The 16,948-nt window shown below is 39.1% G+C and overlaps 1 protein-coding gene across 2 annotated transcripts in view; it reads right to left on the bottom strand.

Moving 5' to 3' along the window:
• WDR48 (WD repeat domain 48) overlaps window positions 1–16,948 on the bottom strand; it is a 45,238-nt gene that overhangs the window by 19,087 nt on the left and 9,203 nt on the right. Inside the window, exons 2-10 of one of the 2 annotated variants that reach the window (XM_074406056.1) lie at window positions 13,980–14,120; window positions 11,416–11,494; window positions 10,320–10,402; window positions 10,075–10,204; window positions 9,880–9,993; window positions 8,034–8,122; window positions 7,124–7,225; window positions 2,068–2,292; window positions 150–224 (exon numbers count right to left, since the gene is read on the bottom strand). In XM_074406056.1, coding sequence (XP_074262157.1) covers window positions 150–224; window positions 2,068–2,292; window positions 7,124–7,225; window positions 8,034–8,122; window positions 9,880–9,993; window positions 10,075–10,204; window positions 10,320–10,402; window positions 11,416–11,494; window positions 13,980–14,120 — 1,038 coding nt within the window. The remainder of the gene's footprint in view (window positions 1–149; window positions 225–2,067; window positions 2,293–7,123; window positions 7,226–8,033; window positions 8,123–9,879; window positions 9,994–10,074; window positions 10,205–10,319; window positions 10,403–11,415; window positions 11,495–13,979; window positions 14,121–16,948) is intronic. The other variant, XM_039461957.2, reaches the window with a different exon arrangement.

Genomic DNA, 16,948 nt, shown 5'->3' with positions numbered 1-16,948 from the left:
TCTGTATTCACAGGGCTTTCAGGTTATTGCCCCTGCCCAAAAGCATGCTAGAGTTAGGGTCACACTGAGCATTTGCAACTGGTGTCTGACAGGTCTGTGGTAACAAACGACAGGTTTATAAACCTTTGCTAGCTTAATGGCTCACGTACCCATTTATTTACTGTAGACTTAGTTGTTGCAACCCAAATTGCAGGAGGAGGATCAGCTGATCTATCAAGCTCCATCTGAAAACAAAGCACAAAAATATTCCTTTGTGGAATGTCAACTCTTCTGAATTGCCAGGACTAGATACATTATTAATATTAACTCCTTTGTTCAACAATTGTGACTATACCTGAGCAAGTGTGAAAAACTAAGGAACCACAGAAAAATGAGAGACTCTTTCTTTTTTGCTAAATAATTTCATAGCCCTCTAAAAGTGTAATGGGGTAATTTCTCACCTAAAACAGTGGCTAATAGTTTTAAGTGTGGTTTATTTGAGGGACTTAAATGAATGGATATAGTTAAAAGGATGAAGACTTTCCATATTTTCTCTTTTTGTTACTCCAGTTTTTATGTTCTTTTTTTAAATAACAATGACATAAATTTCTTTTTACTTTGTAAATGTCTAAAGTAAAAAAACATCCTAACAACATAGTAAAAGTGAAAATAACCCTTGCCTAAGGACGGGACACCTGGGCATAGCTTACTATATATTCTTCTATATGTAAAATACTGCACATTATAAGAATATGTTTATGTGCAAGTATACATCACACAAACGAATCACTCTACATTCATCCACTATTCTTCCCACATCAGAAAACTGGAGGTTTATAGTGGTAGGGACAGGGCTAGACTCCTAGCTAGCAGCAATTCTCCTCAGTTCAAGATGATATTCCTTACAACACATGGTTGTTTGTGCCAAGTTCTTTCAGTCTTTTCCCCACAGCCAGGATCCCAGCACGACATCCACACATAATGCAAAGTGCCTCGCTCCACGCTTGTCTCCCCATCAGCCTGCTGCCTGCACACATGTTGCAGATGTATAATTATGAATTCAGCTTTGACTCTTTGCTTCTCTAAAGGATTATTGGTTTGGTCCATTAGGATATGCCATCTATTTGATAGAACTGTACTTGGCCAGTTTTGTCTGAGCTCTTAGACTGAGGGCATCCTCCCAATTGTCACATTTGATCTCCATTCCTCTTTTCAGCCCTTTCTCCTGTACAGTAGTCTGAGGTTTCAGATGTCACTTGGTTTCATAGAGAATGGGTATCTACAGTTCTGCTTCATTTTCCTTGTTTTCAGGTGATTTCTGAGAAAAGGGAGTTCTGCCTCCGTTTTAAATTTGGAAACTCCCTCACTGCTGCTTTAATGTGAAATTCTGTGACTCTCGCTGAGGTTGAACACCTTGTCATATGTGAACTGGCCATTTTTCAGTCTAGGCTTCACTTTCAGCAGGTGTCCATACGGATGGCCCCCAAAGACTTCCCCAAGAATCCTTTGATCCACATGGCAGAGCCTGATGTCAGCACTGCTCTGAGGCAGTGGTGGCTTGGGGTATGAAGCAGCCTGCTCCCTCTTCTCTTTCAGGAGTACTCTTCTACTTCCTTACTCCTGAGACCAGACATATTTCCTGAAGCTCTGCTTTGTCGTCTGCTCATAGATAACCTTAACTCCTCATATTTCTCCTTCTAAGGACTACTCAGGAAAGCCAGGCAAGCTAAGGGGCAAGTGTGAGACAATTTCACAATTCACCAGTGAGAGAGCCATGCATTACTGATGTAACAAAAAGTCATACTTTCTTCTACAGGCACCTTACAACACTGTCAAAAAACAAACAACAACAAAAAAGCACAACACAACACTGCCCAGCACTGACCTGAAGCATCTCACACTGACACTCTGCATCCAGACGGATGCCTACTCTTCCTTATCCTGTCAAGTTCTGCTCATGACAGAATATCTTTTTTATGAGCGCCCCCCACCCCAAGTTGATTCATATTTTAATATAGATTTTGCCCTATTTGGGTAACACATGGAACAACCTTAATTATAAAACCAAAATATTAATATATGACATACCTTGAGAACTGGTGCTTTTTCTTCACAAATTAGCACCCGAATGTCAGGGTTTCTAAGGTCTGTACAATAAATCTTCCTGTCCCTCCCACCAGAATACACATGTGTGAAGGCATCATTGACCTGCAGTGCCCAGACACCTTCATCATGGACTCGATATGTTGCTATACATCTCTGCTGGCCAAGGGACCAAAGACGAATTGTCCCATCAGAACTGCCAGAAAGGCACTGCAAACAAAGAAAGGTAAAGTTAGAACTTGCCAAAAAGGTCTTGCTTTCTTGTGCTTTGCACCTGACTTCTGAGTCCACACCATCAAACATACAACTCTAACAACCTGTGTTTCTGCCTCTGATAAAGGCTTGACAACCATGCACCATAGGCTAACGTGACCAAATTCACTTAACTTTGGGGAAATTACTTATTTTTCCCAAATATGTAATTAGGGTCATTTTGTTGATCGATTCACTAATCAGTAAGTATAAATCTCTTTTCTCCTTATCTCTTTTTCCTAAATAAGCAGTAATGGTTGTTTTGTTGATCAATTCACTCATGTAAATATGCTAGCTTGGTGGTGGTAATTCTGCATTTAGTTGCCAATAAGGAAAATGGAAGAGAAACTAGATGAAGAATGACACCTATTAATTAAGCTTAGAGATACTCCAGCAGGAGAAATCTCTGAGCAGAACTGCCTTTGTCCTCTCTACGTGGCCACTTGTTGATTTCTGGTCGATTCTGTAAGCAATCCCTATTTGCATGATCTACTACTAAGGGAGACAGAGTTTGAAAGCAGTGGAAACTAAGGCAGCAGTCTGCACTAGGCCCATGGGTCTCAAAGTGTGGTCCCAGCAGCATCAGCGTCCCCTGGGAACTTGTTAAAATATAAGCTATTGGATCTCATCCAGAGTTAACAAGGCAGAAACTCTGGTGGAACCCAGCAATTGGTGCTTTAACAGGCTCTCCAGGTGATTCTGATGTTCACTATGTTTGACAAACACTGCACTAGGCCAGCAAGCCTTTTGAAGCCCTGGGTTACACCTCTGTCTCATCCTCTTGTCTCATGGCTCTGGATTCCTGATGAGGCCATGTCTCTTGGATTCTACACACAGGAGTCAGAAACAAAATCTAGTCTCAGGCTTACGATTCATTCACTCTTTGTGTTGGACACTTTCCATATGAGCCTCAAGTGAGTTAACACTGGCAATTCTGACAATTTCTGATGGCTCAAGAGAGTCAACTGCATAGAAGCTACTGGCACACAAACTAGGGCTGAGCACACTGTGAGCGTGGCAGAAAAAGACTGAATTAGACACCATGCATCCACACTCAGCAAGTTACTGTGGTGACTTGCAGAAGAGGATAAAAATTTGATTTCCTTGGGAAAAAGAATGGCCCAGAGGAAAAAGCAATTGCTGGTGCTGGAGTATGAAATTAAGTAAGTAAATAGCTTCAAAGAAGGAAATTTGGAGACTTGGAAGGTGCCCAAATACATGAGGCCTTCAGGAGTAAAAATTATTGGCCTGCTCCATGACTTTAAGGGCCACTGAGAACTCTAAGCATGTTTTAACTAAATGAACACATACTAGGAGACTCCCCAAGCTGCCAGGAGCATCAGTGGTTTAATAACCTATTCCAGCTGGTTTACAAGGAAACCAAAACACTAACCAGTAAAAAACCTGTCAGGAGTAAGGTTAAACATGTGTGAATGAGAACTGTGGCAATCTGATGGTGTAGGGGCCATGGAGGGGCTCCCCATTCTAGGAAGAGTGTTATTCTGAGGTGGCAAAGCTTTGATCCCTCAGATCCTAGACTATGCATCTACAGAGAGTAAGGTTTGACAACTTTAAAGAGGATGAGAAAAGTAAGATGTGGTTGGTTAGAAGTCTTCATGGCCTGGGTAACCTGTAACAGCAAAGGGTAAATCTCAAACTAAGGGTGCACAGTTGGAAGCAGATAAGGAAACACAGTTGTATAAACCCTGATATAGAAGCAAAGTCATCTCTAATGGTAGTCAGTATTCTAAGACTACAGAAAAGCAGGCCCCCGCAACAGAGCAACCACTTTAAAAGTATTATGTTGGCCAACTTCTTTGCAGCATTTGGTAGAATGATTCAAGAATGTTCTGTTTTATAGGATCTCTAGTGCCTGAGATCTTGTAAGAGGAGCTGGAAGAATCATCAGAACATTTCCACTGCCTCCATCCTTGCACTAGGTAAACATGAAGATATCCATTATGAGGTAACTCCTGGGACTAGGACAGAATGTCCTTCAATGATTCTGCTAAATCAGATTTAGTGGAATAGAGTCTGTAGCCCTAATCAGGTGCTCTTTGTTTCTGCCAATGAAGAGAGGAAGCACCAGTGTACTGAGGTCAAGTTGCTGCTGACCAACAGGAGGGTTCCCGGGATGGTCACTAACACCGTCTCAAGTGCCAATAGATATCAGCCAAGTGGACAAGGTAAGCTGGGGCAAGAAGTGGCCTGATGCTCTGAGACCCTCAGTTCCATAAGCTAGAATGAGCAGACGTGTATTACCAAAAAAAAAAAAAAAAAACCCTGTGAGTGGCATACAAGGACATGACTGACAAATCAGGATGGCAGGTTGTCCCAGTTTCTCAAGCAATTAATTGCCTGAGTAAAAGGAATAAAAAGATAGGTGGCTCTGCTCAATAATGTTGGCACCAATCAAAGCAATTCCAATACTGACCTCTCTACAGGCAGAACTCCCTTAGGGAGAACCTCAAATAAATTTGGTAAATAAGAATTTTACTCAACAACAAAAGAATGAGGCAACAGGCAGATGTCCGTGGGATTCACTGGCCTATAAGATATATATCTTATTTTTTTTTTTTGAGACGGAGTTTCACTCTTGTTACCCAGGCTGGAGTGCAATGGCGCGATCTCGGCTCACCGCAACCTCCACCTCCTGGGTTCAGGCAATTCTCCTGCCTCAGCCTCCTGAGTAGCTGGGATTACAGGCACGCACCACCATGCCCAGCTAATTTTTTGGTATTTTTAGTAGAGACGGGGTTTCACCATGTTAACCAAGATGGTCTCGATCTTTTGACCTCGTGATCCACCCGCCTCGGCCTCCCAAAGTGCTGGGATTACAGATGTGAGCCGCTGCGCCCGGTCCCAAGATATATATATATATATATATATATATATATATATATACTTTTTAAAAAAGAAGATATATATCTTACTGCCAGCTCCTGACTTCTGATGCCACCAGATACCTTCTATTACAAGCTCACAGGGCAGTTTAACAGGATGCAATATAAAACTCTGGCCCAGTAACTGAAAACTACCTCTTCCATATTACAAGAATTTAAGAATCTGTAAGTAAAAGTTTCTTTCCTCACTCATTTTTCCAAATAATTATAGTTGTTTTGCTGATCAATTCATTAATCAGTAAGAGTTTCTTTTTTCATCATCTCTTTTTCCCAAATAAGCAGTTATTATAGTTGTTTTGTTGCTGAATTCACTAATGTAAATATGCTAGGTTGTTGGTGGTAATTTTACATTCAGTCTATAGTTGCCAATAAGGAAAATGGACGGAAGAGAAACTAGATGAAGAATGATACCTATCAAGTATGCACTCTGAGACTAACAGGCAATTTTTAAAGTAGAGCCACAATACTGCCTCTGCTTACAATAAATGCAGCTGACTTCAGATGAAGTGCATTTGTAACTGTACATGTGATGCTTAAATCACCTTTTATAAATGCACTGATAGGAAACAAGAGATGGAGTACAGTAGAGAGGTAGAGCTTTAGAAGGTCTGCCAGGCCTACAGCCCCCTTCTGGAAACCCTGGAGACCATGTGATCCAGCCCAATCCTGGACAAATCCAACTGAAGAGACGTGGCAATCATCTCAAGTGCAGCCTTGCAGCTACACTGCACAACAGTGAGGGGCTGACTGCACTGGGCTTCTTACACTCACATGAAAATGAGGCCACAAAGGAACTTGAGAGCTTTAGAAAATGTCTTGGCTTACAGTCAAGAAAATACTTATTATTAATACATACAGATACACATACTCTCAGAAATGATATAAACTATACATGATGATTCTCACTTTGCAGATAAGCAAATTAAGGACTAAAGTAAAATCCTATCCTCAAGGTCACATAGTACATCAAGATCCTTCACATCTCCAAAGACCTCCACAGTATCTTGAAGCCTTTCTTCTACTGGTTCTAAAATATGATATCCTTCCTTTGGCTAGTTTCCAAACCTTTGTTCACTTCTGGAGGTGACTATTTCTCTGATTCACATCTAAAGTAATTTCTGTCTTAACTTCCACGGGAAACGAAACTGACGGCATTTCTTACCTCATCATCTTTTTACTTGCCCTTTTCTAACCCTATTATAATCAATTCCAGTTAACTCTGTCTTATCACCACACTCTGAAAAAATGGAAGAGGGAGTCAAGAGTATATGCTAGAGGTATGTCATACCATCAAATGATGCTTAGTTTTTGTTTTTTGTTATTTACCTTGATGAAAAAGTATTTGCCACTGCTATACAATAAACAGAATTGTGATTTATAATTCACAAATTTTGTAGCCAACAGAGTTAATCTAGTGTATAAAATTACCAAAATGTTTTTCTCTGAAATGTTCACTCTGAGCATTATGTTAGAAAACTAAATTTATCAACTATATCTACAAAATGTGCCCCAAAGTCAGACCCACTGTGAGAAAATTTTCCACTTAATACACTGGCAAAAAACATTTGATATAAAGCTTTCTTTTGCTTTTCACAGGTAACAGTTTTAGTTATTTTACCCTCTATGCACCATAAATGCATACACTCATCTGCATTAGAATTAGTCTAAGGAAATTCTTTGTTTCGTCTTTATTTAAAAGTGATGCAAACAGAATTCTTTTTAAATACAGCTTATTATATGTGCAAGTTAGTATTTAAAAACTTTTTAATTAGACCACAATTTATAGTATGCGTGGCTTTTGGTTCAAGTCAGCCTATGCAGTACTACACAAAGTGCAGACATTTCTGACGAGGTAATGAGGTGAGCATCCAAGTGAAACTGCGTACTTGCGTGCCATCTCTGTTTAACAGCAATGCCTTCACATTATCCGTGTGCCCTTTAAGCTTCATTAGTTTTGCACATGTTCTCGGATCCCATACCCTTAACACCTGTGAATTTTAATAGAATATTATACAAACTAAATATATCAGTATCAAATTTAAATAACAGACAATGCTCAGAAGTCAAATGATAGCCATTAAATTCTGAGAAGGCAATCCGGCTTCTGCCAATGGGCACTGTCTAAGCCTCCCAACCTTGGGGAATTAGGCCTTTCAAACATCAAAAACACACAGCCCCCTCACCTCCTGCCACTATACACACAATAGTTATACTCTTATTTAAAAAAAAAAAAAAGCCCTTTGTTTAGCACCCATTAGGCAAAACCACTGTCTATATATTTAATAATTATACTGATTAAATTACTTTGGTTTCTTTATTTTCTAATGTTCAAAACACCCTTTAAGTTTCCCCTGTGCAGGGCACAGTGGCTCTCACACCTATAATTCCAGCAATCTGGCAGGCTAAGGCAAGTGAATTGCTTGCAATAAGGAGCTGGAGACCAGCCTGGGCAACATGACAAAACCCTTTCTCTTTCAAAAATATACAAAAATTAGCCACTTGGGGCAAGGAGTGGCCTGATGCACATGGTGGCATGAGCCTGTGGTTCCAGCTACTCAGAAGGTTGAGGTGGATGGATCGCTAGAGCCTCAGGAGTCAAGGCTGCAGTGAGCCAGGGTCATGCCACTGCACTCCAGCCTGGGTGACAGAATGAGACCCAGACTCTAAATAAATAAAAAGAAGCTAATCGTAAAATACCCGCTTAAAAAATAGGGGACAAGGTATGTGAAAAATTTTATATATATATAAAATTATCATTTTTTTTTTTTTAAAAAAGAAGAAATAAGCTCCCCCTACCTTTTCAGTGGACCCTGACACAATGATTGTTCCCAGTTGATTCATAGCCAGGCTATAAATGGAATCTTTGTTCCCACTTAAAGAAGAAGCTATTGAGGATAAATGGAGTTAAGTGTTAACAAGATCATGAGCTGCTTAGTAACTAGTCAGCAAAAATTACAAGTTTAATTATTCAATTTAGAAAATTTTATCTTTATAAATACTCTAAGGAAAAGAAATCTACCTATAATGGAGATAATTTTAAACAGTATTATTATCAAAATTTACATATTTTTTGGATCTGAATATATACAAATAATAAATACCTGATAAGTTGCAGTGCCACTGAAAAGCTATTTGCTTAAAGGACATATTTTAAAGCTACACACGTGCCATCAATATGAAAAAAAAGTTCAATTCACTATTTTTCAAACATAAATCAAACCAAAAATACTGTTTCATACACCAAGACAAAAAACAAGGCAATACTTGATTCTAAAAAGAAAACAGTACAATGGCACTCTCATATATTGCTTGTGTGAAGATAAATCAGAACAACCTTTTGGGAAGGAATTCAGACAATATACAGCAAAAATCATGTTCATGTCCTCAGTATCACTGAAGTGAAAAAAGTTGCATATGAAACTGTCTATGCAGTATGATCCCAACTTTACAATAAACAAACATATTAAAAAGTTACGGGTAAATGAGTTAACACACGTAGTGTTTAGAAAAATGTCTACTTGTAGCAAGTACTCAATACATGTTAGCCATTATTAGTGTTATTTTTATAAATTTTTTTTTTTTTTTTTTTTTTAAAAGCGTGTGATATTCTCTCTAAACAAGTCTAAGCAAGATGTATCTATTATAACAGAATCTGTAGCCACTAAGCCTGGGCCCTGACCTTGTGACAATCTGCTTTTTTTTTTTTTTTGCTTCGTTCCCTCCTGTTAGCGTCTCTTTGAGGCAGACCTTACAGCCAGAGAGTAAAAACCTAACGATGTACCATGACAGCCCCTAAAAGGGACCAGCCGATGAATCAGAAATAATGTGCAGGTGAAAAATCAAGAACAAGGAAAACAAAATGTTGAGACCTCCACATATTTCCTGGCAAACAAAGCAAAACAACATTCAAGAGATTATAAACGCCAGTCTCCCAAGTTGCCCTTCTTGGCACATACTAGGTTTTATGAGTAAAACTGTATTATCTATGTAAATGTGAACACTCCACAGAGTCATCATAAAACAGACCTATAATGTAGGGATCCAGAGAGTGCAGGCCCATGTTATCAACATAGACTTTCCAGGTCAGGCCTAGCCCAAAATGTGCTCCTAACAGTCCCTTCTGAAACCTGGCCTACAGGACTGTAGTTGGTTGGGCCAAGCATGAAGCTTGATTTCAAATCTAGACTTGTATGACCCTGACTTGGTAGTCTGAGATCTCTTAGCTGATGAAGCATCCATGCTGTGAACATCTCTGAATTGCCTCTAGAAGCACTCTACCCTTCTGGCCCTTCTGGAATTGGCTTGATTTCCTCAGGGCTGCTCTACAAGGGCAGAAAATTGGACAAATTGGCACTGAAAACCTTTTCTTTCTCTTGGGTATTTTTCATTTTGGCCATTAACTCAAAAGCTCTTAATATATAGTAAAACTTTTAAAAGTCAGAAAATCGCCTACTTTGTCAGATAATCACCACCTCCTTCAATAATACCTGCTGCGTGTATGGATTTGGACCAGGGATTGCTGTGGAAGATACAAAGTAGTGGTAAGACAGACTCCTCTACCCTGCAAAGGCTTACATTTTAGCTAGGGAGCTAAGACATGCACATGTACAAAAAATAACCAGGTTATACCTGGAGAAGTTACCATTTTTAGACTGCAGTGAGGAACTAGCTCCTTCTTGTTCAATCATACTCTTGGGGGCTAGAACGCTGTAGGTAGAAGCACTCTCAAAATATGAACCACTGTCTCGATGCAAACCTATCAAAAATGTTTTATAAACCATTCTTTATTTATGTTAACTTGGATCACTTTCAAAGAAATTTTTTTTAAACACCTTACTTGTGACAGTGTTATTTGAGGCAGTCAATGCTGTTAGAGTATTCACATCCCAAAGGAATATTTGTCTGTCCAACCCAGCCGATGCTACTAATTCTTTATCCTTGGCATAAGCTAAGGCCTTTACGTAATCCTGTAATAGAACAGAAATACTATGATCTATTCTGTAGATCAGTAATAAAATGAGCCACGCAAAGTACTGAGATCCCAATATTACACTAAAGACACTGAGAACTGTATTGTTTTACCTTATGTGTCCTTAATGTTGACATGCAAAATCCCTTATGTGCATTCCATACTTTCACTGTCGTGTCAGAAGAAGCAGATATTACTAGAAGAAGCAAAGAATTAACAAACTCCTTAGTAGTATGACTTACAACTTTGAAACTTATAACAGTGTTATAATGTTAAACTTATAATAATGTATAGCATTATTTCAAACTAACTTCTTTCTCTCTCTCTCTCACACACACACACCTAAAAGCTCTTTCTAGAACCTACTGTATATTGCCTCAATTTTTTAAAATCTCAAGACACATGTTCAAAGAAAAAAAAATATTTTTTAAAAAACCAGTGCGATTATTTTTAATATTCCAGTTGAAGGCTCAACTAATTTGATTGAGAAAAATTCCTGCAACTCAGACTGCAAAACCAAGGCATGGATCTCATTAAAATGAGAACAGGCCGGGCGTGGTGGCTCAAGCCTGTGATCCCAGCACTTTGGGAGGCCGAGGCGGGTGGATCACGAGGTTAAGAGATCGAGACCATCCTGGTCAACACGGTGAAACCCCATCTCTACTAAAAACACAAAAAACTAGCTGGGCATGGTGGCGCGTGCCTGTAAGCCCAGCTACTCAGGAGGCTGAGGCAGGAGAATTGCCTGAACCCAGGAGGCGGAGGTTGCGGTGAGCCGAGATCACGCCATTGCACTCCAGCCTGGGTAACAAGAGCGAAACTCCGTCTCAAAAAAAATAAATAAATAAATAAAAAATAAAATAAAATAAAATGAGAACAAAAAGAGGTATTAATAAGGCTAAAAGAAGAATACATATAGTATGAGTCTATATACAGTTCAAATGAAGGCAAAACTACCCTTTGGTGTTCAGGAGACAGAAGAGCAGTTACCTTGGGGCAAGGGGTAGTAACTGAAAGGGTGGCACAAGGAGGCTTCTAGTAATACTCTGTTTCTTGATTCGTGGGTATTTACTTTCTAAAATTGTGTTGAATTGCAATCTCAAAGTGTGTGTACTTTTCCGTATGTATATTATATTTCAATTAAAAAAAGCTTATATAAAAAATGAAAAATATATCAGAAGCCTGATAATAATCCAAAGAAATACTTACACGTTTTCCCATTACAACAGAGTACGATGTCATTTACCCAGTCAGTATGGTGTTCCATAGATGCTATATACGGATCTTGCTGAAATTAAAAGAAAAATCTTAAGAGTTTACATTAGAGAATGAAATATATTACAAATGATAGATATGGTTAAATTCTTTAATTAATGTGAGACACTGCTGTAGGCATTAAAACTAACACAGGAATTCTGAGTAGAATCTCACCAAATAGGTGATGCCTCCAGATGTAAACAGTTTCATTTCAGGACAGTTTTACCATTAATGAAAGCTCAGGTTTCCAGGATAAAATATCTTTTTTTTTTTTTTTTTTGTCTTGTGAAAAGTGAAGGCAACAAGCTCTGGACTAGGCACTGTGCATGACATAAAACCCTTTAAAGGGCTCACTAGAAAGGGCAAGACTTGAAGAAATCTGTCGGTTGGGGGGATTTGAATGAGTGGTGATGAAGGCTCAAGAGCAGAGAGCAGAGGGGCTTGGTCTGAATGCAGAGGGAGAGAAACACTTCTGCTTTCAGCTTCCTATTGTGTTTACCTTCTGTGTTAAATGTTTTCCTCATGGTATCTGTAGTCCTTCAGAGATGAAATGGAACCCAATGGCTGAGAAAGGACGAACTGTGTCACCACTTCAATTAGGTAACTTGAGATACTACTCCTCTTACCTGGCTTAATAACCAGGAAAGGCCTTTTAAAGAACAACATTTAGTTACATCCTATAGCTAAAACAGGTAAGTTTGAGACACTTCATGGGCAAACAGATTTTGACAGAAAAAGAAGACCAGAAAAAAGATGTTTGGGACAGGGTAGGCAGATTTCCAGATTCTTCCAGGTTAGTTCTTGTGGGTGTTTTCCTTAACTTGTTTGAAATACTGTGAATTCCCAGAAAGGAGACATTCCAATTTGCATATAAGTACCAAAAAGCATTTCAAAGCCAAACATAAATAGTTTCCTTACTTTTCATGCTTTTGACATTTGGCCACCATGGCTTCCAATGGCTAAAGAATTCAAAGCCTGCCAGACTGAAGTTCTAGGCAACTACATAAAGTAGTGGTTCTTTTTCTGAACTGAACATCAGACTTGTACAGCTTGCTAAAAAGACAAACTTTAAAAAATACATAGTCTAGCACTAGGGTTTTCAAGTTGGGTTAGGTGCTAATTCTCTGTCACTTACTAGCCACGTAACCATGGATTTCTTTCAGCCCATTTTCCCATATATGAAAATGGATCCAGCCTGGCATGGTGGCTCACACCTGTAATCCCAGCACTTGGGGAGGCCGAGGCATGTAGATCACCTGAGGTCAGGAGTTTGAGACCAGCCTGACCAACATGGCAAAACCCAGTCTCTACTAAAACTACAAAAATTAGCCAGGCATGGTAGCATGCTCCTGTAGTCCCAGCTACTTGGGACGCTGAGGCAAAAGAATTGCTTGAACTGGGTAGGCAGAGGTTGCAGTGAGCCAAGATTGTGCCACTGCACTCCAGCCAGGGCAAAAGAGCGAGACTCCATTTCAAAAAAAAGAAAGAAAGAAGGAAAAAGAGAAAGAAAATGGATCCTGATACATGCCTTGAGTGACAATGAAAATTAAAATCATGTTGGATATGAAAATGCAAAGAGCGTCTGGCACATAATTAGAAGATCGATAAATGTTCTTTTTTCTTCCCTGACTCTTCTATGTCATTCACAAAATAGGTGTTCCAACAAAATACTAAAAGGACTCCTTCCCATTTGCCTGTGGATTTTGAAGGGGAGCATGCTGTCTTCATATTTGTAACACCAATGTTTGATTGATTGACTGACTGATTTAGAGACAAGATCTCCCTCTGTTGCCCAGCTGGAATGCAGTGGTATAATCATGGCTCACTGTAGCCTCAAACTCCCAGGCTCAAGTGATCCTCTGACCTCGGCCTTCCAAGTAGCTGGGACTACAGGTGTGTGCCACCATGCCCAGCTAGTTTAATTTTTTTTTTTTGTAGAGACGGTGTATTGTCACGTTGCCCAGGCTGTCTCAAACTCCTGGACTCAAGGAATCCTTTCACCTTGGCCTCCCAAAGTGTTGGGATTACAGGCATGAGCTACCGCCCAGCCTAACCTTTTATTATCTAATTAGGCCCTATGGGGTTTGTGGGGCCCTAATTACTTTTAAACGAAGAAAATAAAATAGTTTTTCAAGATTAATTATAAATGTAAAAGGACATTCAATCTTTTTTTAGTAGGGTTACCAAGAGGTTGTTTGGAAACATATTTAAAGCAGAAAAATTAACTGTTAAAAGTAATACCCTTACTGGCCAAATCACTTTGTTCCTTTGTGGCGGAGAACTCCTAAGGCAAACCTAGTTTATGGAGTCCTTGTCTTAGCTAAAACACTTCTGAAACTTTCCTAGGGATGCCTTTTCCTAGAGGCTTACAGAATTCTAGTTGCAGTGTCTTCATAGAGTATGCCAAACAACTCAGTACTCAGAGAGATTAAATCTGAAACTGAAAGGTATCATATGAGACAGTAAAAGCCATTTGCTCAAAATTTGCTGGGTACAGATTTTAATCCCTGCATTACCTTGTGCTGATTGACACTCCATATTCTTATAATAGAGTCTCGACCGGCTGTGAAAAGTCTATTTAGTGCTGGATCCAGCTGCAGGGCATTGACTCCATTTCGGTTGTACTTCTCCACTTCATCTCGAATAACATAGGAAACCTGATAAATATGTCAACATATGCTTCTTATAAAGTTACAAGCCATGCAGTAATAAAATGTGGTCTACTAGTGGCCAATCTGAAACAGAAAAATCCCATGTTTTCCAATATAAACTTTTTCAATCCAATAAAAATTTAATCCTAAAGACTAAAGGGCTGAAGAGAAGGATGGTATCAATGATAGCCTAATCGAAGATGAGCAGGTTGCTAAACTACTGTAACTGCTTCCTAACTGTACTCCTTTCCCACTCTTTAATCCATTTTTTGCAAAGCAGCTAGAGTAATTATTTAAAAATGTATCTCAGTTGTTGATTACTGGAGTCATGATTGGATGTAAACTCCGTAACGTGGTCTCAGGCACCCTGTCTGTCTCTCTGGCCACTCATCTCTGCTCTGGCTTCTGACGCACACTGTGCCGCCAGACCGTCACACACGCTGGTCCTCTATCTGGAAACTTCCTCCCACTTGTCTGGCTAACTCCTATTGCAGCCTTCAGGTTTCCCTTTAAACAACACTTCTTTTAAAAGGCCTTCCCTGACTTGCCATGCAAAATGAGGTTTTGAGCTCCTATAACATACTAAACTTTTTCTACAAGGCATTTTTGTCTACTTTGTTACTGCTGGTGACTTTTGCCTGTTCCTTATGAAAACAGAGGATCAACTGAAAACAATTACAACTAAGAAAAAGTCAATAAGCTGGCTGGCAGCCGGAAGTAAAACTTTCTAATGTAATGAAATAGCCAGTTAAAAATATAATGGGATGGGGAAACAGAGAAGAACCTATTACGACAGCAACAATAATTAATAGCTAGCAGTACATTTCACAGGAACATATGTAACCGACAGGAAAAGACACACAAAAAGAAATCATAATAAAGGAGACATGCCATATTGCAGCAAAGGAAGATTCAAAGTTGACAATTTTTACTAAGTCTGTAAATTTAACCCAGCTTTGGTTAGAATCCCATTGAAATTCTTTCTAAAAGTTGATAAAATAAATAGTACAAATTTTTTTGAATATCCAGACGTTTTAAAAAATGAAGGTAACTAGGAAGATATTCTTCAAAGGTCTTAAAGGTACTATAATGCGCCGGGCGCGGTGGCTCATGCCTGTAATCCCAGCACTTTGGGAGGCCGAGGCAGGTGGATCACGAGGTCAAGAGATTGAGACCATCCTGGTCAACATGGTGAAATCCCGCCTCTACTAAAAATAAAAAAAAATCAGCTGGGCATGGTGGCGCGTGCCTGTAATCCAGCTACTCAGGAGGCTGAGGCAGGAGAATTGCCTGAACCCGGGAGGCGGAGGTTGCGATGAGCCGAGATCGCGCCATTGCACTCCAGCCTGGGTAACAACAGTGAAACTCCGTCTCAAAAAAAAAAAAAAAAAAGGGTACTATAATGCTACCAGAATTACAATGGCGTACCACAACAGGAACAGATAAGAGGATCAATGGAATAAAACAAAATTTGGAAATATTTTCTATTATAAATTTTCTATTTTGACATAAACACAGTGTTTTAAATTAATGAGGACACATTTAATAAATAATCTAAAGCACCTATAGTGATTCTATTAGGAACAATTATATCCTTTCTCCACATCTTAAACCAAAATCAATTTTCATACGAATTAAAGACTGAAATTTAATAACCATAAAAATACTTTTTGTTTTTATTTTTTGAGAAAGTTTCACTCTGTTGCCCAGGCCAGAGTGCGGTGGCAGGATCTTGGTTTACTGCATCCTCTACCTTCCAGGTTCAAGCAATACTCGTGCCTCAGCCTCCGGAGTAGCTGAGATTACAGGTGTGTGCCACCATGGCCAGCTGATTTTTATTTTTTTAGTAGAAATGGCGGTTTCACCATGTTTGCCAGGCTGGTCTTGAACTCCTGGCCTCAAGTGATCCACCCGCCTCAGCCTCCCAAAGTGCTGGGATTACAGGCATGAGACACTGCACCTGGCCGGCATAAAAATAATTTTTAAAAGACAGGTGAATATTTACATAGTTTCTTGGCAGAGAAAACTCTTCCAACACGCCAAGGAAGATGGTAATCTTTACAAAGAAAAAGAGCGATGATGATCTGGCCAAATACATGTCAAAACCTTTTCTATGTAGAAGAATGTCCACAGCATTGTGGCATTCACAAGAATGCACAAAAGTAGAAACAACTTAAATGTCCACCAACTGACAAAATAAACAAAATGTGGTGTGTATACTACACACACGCCCACGCCCACCCCCCCCCACACCCCTCCCCATACAATGGAATATTATTCAGCCATAAAAGAAGTGAAGTACTGTACTGACACATGCTGTAACATGGATGAATCTTGAAAATATGCCAAGTGAAAGAAGCCACGTGTTTTACAAAAGGACACATATTTTATGACTCTATTTATACACAATGTCTAGAATAGGTAAGTCCACATAGAAAGTAGATTAGTAATTGCCAGGAGATTGAAGGAGGGAAAATGAAAAATGGGGAGTGATTGCTAATGAACATAAGAGTAATTAAATATTCTGGAGTTAGGTGACCAATGCACAATTTTCTGAATGTACAAAAAAAATCACTGAATTGCACACTTTGAAAGGGTGTACTTTATGGTATGTGAATTTTATCACAATGTTACTATTTTCTTAAACCTTCTGAGTGTCAAAAAGTAACATGAGCAAGATGAAGAGAATAATGAAATAAATATGAAAGAAAGTTTACTCTTAACAAAATTCCTTGTAAAATAAGAAAACGTCAAATTTTCCAACAGAAAGACAAAGTTACAAAAAGGAACTTTTAAAAAAAGAAATAGCCAAAAATAACATAATCAAAGGCATA

Source organism: Saimiri boliviensis, chromosome 9 (assembly GCF_048565385.1).
Source record: "Saimiri boliviensis isolate mSaiBol1 chromosome 9, mSaiBol1.pri, whole genome shotgun sequence".
Classification (NCBI taxonomy): domain Eukaryota; kingdom Metazoa; phylum Chordata; class Mammalia; order Primates; family Cebidae; genus Saimiri; species Saimiri boliviensis.
The sequence above is the reverse complement of the archived record's forward strand: the minus strand, read 5'-3'. Positions and strand labels throughout refer to the sequence as shown.